This window comes from Fonticula alba (assembly GCF_000388065.1).
Source record: "Fonticula alba strain ATCC 38817 unplaced genomic scaffold supercont2.4, whole genome shotgun sequence".
In the NCBI taxonomy this organism is placed as follows: domain Eukaryota; order Rotosphaerida; family Fonticulaceae; genus Fonticula; species Fonticula alba.
Window position 1 is genome coordinate 1,481,356 of NW_009242974.1, and position 7,591 is coordinate 1,488,946.

General features: G+C 66.2%; 1 protein-coding gene across 1 annotated transcript in view; it reads left to right on the forward strand.

Moving 5' to 3' along the window:
* H696_02864 (acetyl-CoA carboxylase) overlaps positions 1-7,375 on the forward strand; it is a gene marked incomplete at both ends in the record, with an annotated part of 8,619 nt that extends 1,244 nt beyond the window's left edge. Inside the window, 3 exons of the mRNA XM_009496756.1 lie at positions 18-895; positions 1,179-1,735; positions 1,984-7,375. Coding sequence (XP_009495031.1) covers positions 18-895; positions 1,179-1,735; positions 1,984-7,375 — 6,827 coding nt within the window. The remainder of the gene's footprint in view (positions 1-17; positions 896-1,178; positions 1,736-1,983) is intronic.
* Between the last annotated feature and the right edge of the window lie 216 nt (positions 7,376-7,591).

The following is a 7,591-nucleotide window of genomic DNA, read 5'->3' on the forward strand; positions in this document are numbered from 1 at the left end:
CCCCCCCCCCTCTCAAGGTGAGGTCCCCGGCTCGCCCATCTTCATCATGAAGCTCGCCACACAGTCCCGCCACCTGGAGGTTCAGGTCCTGGCCGACCAGCATGGCAATGTCATGACCCTCTTCAGCCGTGACTGCTCGGTCCAGCGCCGGCACCAGAAGATCATCGAGGAGGCGCCGGTGACCATTGCCCCGACTGCTTCCTTCGAGGCGATGGCTGCCTCGGCCAAGCGCCTGGCCTCGCTGGTGGGCTACCAGTCGGTCGGCACCGTGGAGTATCTGTATGTGCCGGAGGAGGATCGCTTCCTCTTCCTGGAGCTGAATCCCCGCCTGCAGGTGGAGCACCCCTGCACGGAGATGATCAGCGGGGTGAACATCCCGGCGGCCCAGCTCCAGGTGGCCATGGGCATTCCGCTGCATCGGATCGGCGACATCCGGGCCTTCTACGGGCTGGAGCCGGCCGGCGAGTCGGCCATCGACTTCGAGGCCTCCTTCCAGGAGGGTGTCAACCCGGTCACCGGCCAGGTGAAGCCCACCCCCCGGGGGCATGTGGTGGCCGTGCGCATCACGGCCGAGAACCCGGAGGCCGGGTTCAAGCCCTCCTCCGGCAATCTGTACGAGCTGAATTTCCGGTCGTCGCACAACATTTGGGGCTACTTCAGCGTGGCGGCCGGCGGCAGCCTGCACGAATTCGCCGACTCGCAGTTCGGTCATATTTTCGCCCATGCGCCCACTCGTGAGGAAGCCCGCCGGCGTATGATCGTGGCGCTGAAGGAGATCTCCGTGCGCGCGGACTTCCGCACCACCATCGAGTACCTGGTCAAGCTCCTGGAGACCGAGGACTTCAAGGGCAACCGCTTTGACACGAGCTGGCTGGACCAGCTGATCACCAACAAGGTGCGTCGGCGGCGCATCCTCCTCGTCTTTCCCTTGTGCCTTTTTTTTCTTTCCCTCCCCTTTTGTGGTCTATCATCATGGCCGGGCGCAGATGGCGCCCCCCTCCCATGTGTCGTCCCCTCTGTCTCCGGGGTATTTTTCTTTTCCCCCCTCCCCCTTTCTCTGTCGCCTGCCGAGCTGACACGCTCCTCCTTCGGTGCCTGGCTTCTTCGCCCTGTCCATCTGCCCGTCCCCCCCCTCTCCCCCTCCTCCCTCTTCCTCCTGATCGGCCGGTCGCTTCCAGCTCACCACCGACCGGCCCGAGCGCTTCACTGCGGTGATCTGCGGCGCGGTTAACCGCGTGAACCAGCTGTACGAGGAGCGCGTGTCCGAGTTCAAGCGCTACCTCAGCCGCGGTCAGGCCCCGAGCGCCGAGCTCCTGAGCACCGACTACTCGGTGGACATCATCTACGAGGGTGTGAAGTACCAGTTCAAGGTCCAGCAAAGCGCCCCCCACGCCTTCAGCCTGATCCTCAATGGCACCCGGGTGTCGGTCAATGCGCGGTCCCTGTCGGATGGCGGGCTGCTCATCCAGCTCGGCGGCCGCAGCCATGTGGTCTACCCCCACGAGGAGATTGGCCTCACGCGGCTGACGATCGACGGTCGGACCTGCACCCTGGAGCATGAGACCGATCCCACCCTCCTGCGGGCCCCCTCTCCGGGCAAGCTGGTGCGCTTTGCCGTGGAGGATGGCGATCATGTGGTCGCCGGCCAGACGTACGCCGAGATCGAGGTCATGAAGATGTACATGTCCCTGGTGGTCGGCGAGTCGGGCATCGTGCGGTTCTCCGTCTCCGCGAAGTGCGTGCTTCTCCATTGGCCCCATCCTCCCCTCCACCCGCGGCTGTCGGTCCTGGTGCTCGGTTCTTCCTCTTTTCCTTCTCCCGGCCCATGGCCCCTTTCGATTGCGCCGCCATTGTTGACCCTTTCTCCGTGTTCGGCTCTCTTTGTTTGCTTCCTTCGTCGGCCCCCGCCCCTCTCTTTGTCCCTCTCTCTGCGCCGCATCCACCTGGATGTGTCTCATCGCCGGGGCGGGGTGCTGCACACAGTGCCGTCCTTCAGGCCGGTGATATCATCGGTGTCCTGACCCTGGACGATCCGTCTCGCGTCAAGGTGGCTCAGCCTTTCACCGGGGAGCTGCCGGACTTCGGCACCCCCTGCCTGACCAAGCTCAAGTCCAACCAGGTGTTCAAGCAGGCCCTGGAGGTTTTGCGCCTGACCATGGACGGGTATGACAACCAGCATGGCCTGGCCGAGCACTTCCGGGCTCTGTTGGCCTCGCTGGCCGATCCATACATGCCGTATTTGGAGCTGGCCGAGCTGCTGGCCGGGCTGCAGTCGCGCCTGCCCCCGGCGGTGGTGGCCCTGCTGCAGCAGACCCTCCGGCCGCTGGCGGCCCTCGGGACCACCTTCGCCTCGGTGTCCACCCTCGGTGCGGATGGCCTGCCGAGTGTGGCGGACTTCCCGGCGGCCGATCTGCGCCAGCGGATCAACGAGTTTGTGGCCACCACCCTGACTCTGGCGGCCGAGCGGGCGGTCTTCGTAGACCGGTTCCAGCCGATCCAGGATCTGCTGGAGCGCTTCCGCGACGGGCCGGCCGCCCATGCGAAGGCCGTGCTGCTGGGCCTGCTGGAGCGTTTCGTCGAGGTGGAGCGCCTCTTCTGTGTGGAGGGCCAGTCCTTCGAGGATGTGCAGGAGTCCCTGCGGGCCACGCACTCGGAGGATCTGGACCAAGTGCATGCGGTGATGCTGGCCCACAGCAAGGTGGCCCAGAAGTGCCAGCTGGTCATGTCGCTGATTGACCACATTGCGGCCGCGGCTCCGGGCCCGGTGGACCCCTTCTATTCGGATGCCCTGCGGGCCATTGCCGAGCTGAGCGGGCGCCACCTGTCCAAGGTGGCCCTCCGTGCGCGTGCCCTGCTGGTGGAGTCCCTGCTGCCGCAGTATGAGGACCGCCTGTCGGAGATGGAGCTGGCCCTGGTTCGCGCGGTGTCCAGCAGCAGCCATGCTGCTGATGCCAGCCCGGCCGAGGGTGGCCAGTCCACTGGCGCGGAGGAGGACACCCTCCCGGTGGTGTCGCTCTCCTCGCCGTCGCTCCTGCAGTCGGAGTCCACCGGTGTGACGCCCTCCACGGGGGGAGGCACCGCCGGTGGCGCCGGTGATGAGGATGCTGCCACGGCGGCCGCCAGCACGGCCGACGATTCGGACGACGCGCTGGTCATCCGGATGCGGGATACGGCCGTGCGGGCGGCCCTCGGCGCGGCCCCCATGCGTCCGATGACCTCGCCGGCTGGCAGCCCCTTCGCCCTGCCGAAGTATGAGCAGCTCAAGTCCATCGTCGAGACCAACTACACGGTGAACGACGTGCTGAGCCCCTTCTTCTGCCATGAGAATCCGTTTGTCCGCGTGGCCGCTCTGGAGGTGTATGTCCGGCGTTCGTACCGGGCCTACAGCATTGACACGGTCAAGTACCACACTGGGTCCGGGTCCGGGTCGGCCGACCGGCCGGTGGCCCTCGAGTGGCGCTTCACCTTCCCGATTGTCCCGCTGGCCGACAGCGATGAGTGCACCCGGCCGCCGGTCAACCCCCCGGGTGATGGGCTGATGGCGGCGTCGGCCGACCTGGCCTTTGCCTCGGACCCCATGGGCACCGGGTTCGGCCTGACCTCCTCGTCGTCGGTGACGAACATGCGCGCGGCCGAGTCCTTCGCGGCCACTCGCAACATGAGTGTCTCGGACTTTGCCCTGCTGTCGCCGCACAGTGCCGCCCCCGGTGGCATTGGGCGCTTCAGCGGGAGCTCCTACTCGGCGGCGGCGGCGGCGGCTGCCGCTGCTGCTGCTGCTGGCGGGTCGCATTCGCGCTCGGCCTCGCAGCCACACACCCCGACCCTCAACCGGAGCAGCTCGCTGTCCTTCTCCACCACCAGCCTGGCCAACATGTACTATGCGCCGGAGCCGCTGCGTGTGGGGCTCATGTGTGCCTTCACTTCGGTGGCCGCGCTGGAGGCCGAGTTCGAGTCGCTGCTGTCGCTGTACCCCGAGGCGGGGGATGGCGCTTCCGGCGGGGCGGCGGGATCGGCCTCCGGCAATGCCGCCGGGTCCGGGCGTCCGGGCGCCGCCGAGTGCTTGAATGTGCTGAACTTGGCCCTGTCGCTGGATGCGGCCGAGGGCGCCGACGATGGGACCCTGCTGGATGATGTGCTGCATCCGTTCCTGGCCTCGCGCAAGATGCTCCTCCGGGGCCGGTCCATCCGCCGGGTGACCTTCGTCATCCTGCGGCCGCGCCAGCAGCCGGGGTACTTCACCTTCCGCGAGCGGAATGACTTCGCCGAGGACCCGGTCATTCGCCATGTGGAGCCGGCGCTGGCCTTCCAGCTGGAACTGTCGCGCATGTCGCACTACAATGTGCGCGCGGTGCTGACCGAGTCGCGGTCCATCCACATGTACAATGCCGTGGCCAAGGGCAACCCGACGGATGAGCGGTTCTTCATCCGGGCCCTCATTCGGCCGGGCTTGCTGAAGGACAGCGAGGCCCCGGTGCCGTACATGATCAGCGAGGCGGACCGCGTGGTGTCAGAGATGCTGGATGCCCTGGAGCTCCAGCTGCCGGAGCATCCCGGTGCCGATTGCAACCACCTGTTCATCCACTTCCTGCCGACGGTGCGCTACAGCACGGACAAGATCTTCGACAACCTGACGGACTTCCTGACCCGCCATGGTCGGCGGATGTCCCGTCTGCGCGTTACCTCCGGCGAGATTCGCATGACCCTGCGCCTGGGGGATGAGGTGGCCCCGACGCCCATTCGCTTTGTCATTTCCAACTTGACGGGCTTCGTGTTGAACATTCACTCCTATCGCGAGGCGAAGAATGACCGCCGTCGTGATGTGCTCATTTCCCTGATGGACCATGGGCCACTGCACAACACCCCGGCCGATGCGCCCTACCCGGTGCGGGATCCGCTGCAGCCAAAGCGCCATGCCGCTCACAAGGCCGGGACGTCCTACATTTATGACTATCCGGAGCTCATTCAGCAGGCCCTGCTGCAGGTGTGGGACAAGTTCATCCAGGAGACCCCGGCCATGGCTTCCTCGGTGCCGGCCCTGCATCAGCTGGTTCGGACTTGGGAGTTGGATCTGGATGAGCGCCAGCAGTCGGTGATGGAGGTCAATCGCCCGCCCGGGCAGAACACCATCGGCATGGTGGCCTGGCTGGTGGAGATTTGCACGCCGGAATTCCCGGCCGGGCGTCGGATGATCCTCATTGGCAATGACATTACCCATGTGATTGGGTCGTTCGGGCCGCGGGAGGACATGCTCTTCCTGCGTGCCAGCGAGCTGGCCCGGCGTTTGGGCCTGCCGCGGATTTACATTTCGGCCAATTCCGGTGCGCGCATCGGCATGGCCGATGAGCTGGTCAATTGCTTCCGCGTTGCCTGGACCGATCCGCAGCAGCCGGCTCGCGGCTTCCGGTATCTGTATGTCACGCCGGAGGACCATGCGCGTTTGACTTCGGACCCCTTGCGGCCGTCGCTTCGTGCGGAGCGTCTGGTGGAGCAGGTCCCCTCGGCGGCCGATCCGGCGGTCATGCAGGAGGAGGTGCGCTATGTCATCCGCGATGTGATTGGCCGTGTGGATGGCATTGGTGTGGAGAACCTCCAGGGCTCCGGTGCCATTGCCGGGGAGACGTCCCGCGCGTATGAGGACATCTTCACTTTGTCGGTGGTTACCTGCCGGTCGGTGGGCATCGGTGCGTATCTGGTGCGCCTGGGTCAGCGGTCCATTCAGAACGAGGGGAACCCCCTGCTGTTGACCGGTGCCGGGGCCCTGAACAAGGTCCTTGGTCGGGAGGTTTACTCCTCGAACTTGCAGCTGGGCGGCACGCAGATCATGTACAACAATGGTGTGTCCCACTTGACGGCCAGCAATGACTTGACCTCCATGCGCATGGTCCTGGACTGGCTGGCCTTCGTGCCGTCCTACCGGAATGGGCCGCTGCCCATTTTGCCGGAGCAGGCCCTCCGGGACCCGGTGCACCGGCCGGTGGCCTGGGCTCCGCCCGCCACCGGTCCGTATGACCCGCGGCACTTGATCGAGGGCGGTCCGGACCCGGAGACCGGGGACTTCCTGCCGGGGCTCTTCGACACCGGGTCCTTTGTGGAGACCCTCGGTGGCTGGGCCAAGACCGTGGTGGTTGGTCGGGCCCGTTTGGGCGGCATCCCCATGGGTGTCATCGCGGTGGAGACTCGCACCGTGGAGGCGCATATCCCGGCGGATCCGGCCAATCCGGAGTCCCAGCTCCAGACTCTGACCCAGGCCGGGCAGGTGTGGTACCCGGACTCGGCGTACAAGACGGCCCAGGCCATTCGGGACTTCAACCGGGGCGAGGAGCTGCCGCTCATGATCCTGGCCAACTGGCGCGGGTTCTCCGGCGGCCAGCGGGACATGTTCGAGCAGATCCTCAAGTTCGGGTCGTACATTGTCGATGCCCTGGCCGAGTACCGGCAGCCGATCTTCGTGTACCTGCCGCCGCGGGCCGAGCTGCGCGGTGGTGCGTGGGTGGTCCTTGACTCGACCATCAACTCGGATTACATTGAGATGTATGCGGACCCGAACTCGCGTGCTGGTGTCCTGGAGCCGGAGGGCATTGTGGAGATCAAGTTCCGCAAGCCCAAGCTTCTGCAGGCCATGTCGCGGCTGGATGCCACGTATGCGGATCTCCTGGCGCAGCAGCAGCAGCAGCAGCAGCAGCAGCAGTCGGCCGACTCGACGGCCGCCAGCAGCCTGCAGCCGCGTGTGCTGGCCCGGGAGAAGCAGCTGCTGCCCACCTACCATCAGATTGCGGTGCACTTTGCCGATCTGCACGATACGGCCGGGCGCATGCGTGCCAAGGGCGCCATTCGTGACATCATCCCCTGGGAGGAGGCTCGTGTGCGGTTCTACTGGCGTCTTTGCCGGCGCCTGCAGGAGGAGCGTCTCCTCCGGGCGATCCTCGGCGCGGCCGGGACTCCGACCCAGCTGGCCGAATCGTCGAACCCGTCGGCCGCGGCCCTGGCCATGGCCAGCGCCATTCCCGGCAGCCCGGCCAGCGAGTGGACTCGCATCCGGGCGCGGGCCACCCTGGCGGCCTGGTTCGCCACGGACCTGGATTCGGCCGGGCCCGGGCACATGTCCACCGATGAGAAGCCGGACTTCGAGTCCAATGACCGGCAGGTGGTCGAGTGGATCAACCAATTCCACGCGGCCATCGTCGGCCGTGTGGCCGAGATCGAGGCGTCCGAGCGCCGGCTGCGTGTCATGCATGCCACCCTGGCCACCGGGGAGGATGCGGTGGCGGCCCTCACTTCGGCGGTGCTCTCCTTGAGTGCGGAGAAGCGCGCCGCTCTGATGGAGAGCCTCCGCGCGGCCGAGACCCCGGCCGCCACCTCCAGCCCGAGTCTCTAAATGCCGGGGGGGTAGAGCATAGGATGTCTCCTTCTTCCCTCCCCTCCCTTTTGCCCCCCCCCCTCCCCTTTTTCGTCCCTCTCCACGTCTCTTCTCCCTTCCTCCGTCATTTTCTTTCCCCTGTTCCCTCGGGGCGGGGTGGGGAGGGAGAGAAAGAGAAAGCGGGGTCTCCCCCTCTCTGGAGTTTCGAGTTAGATGTGCACGTCTATTACAAGG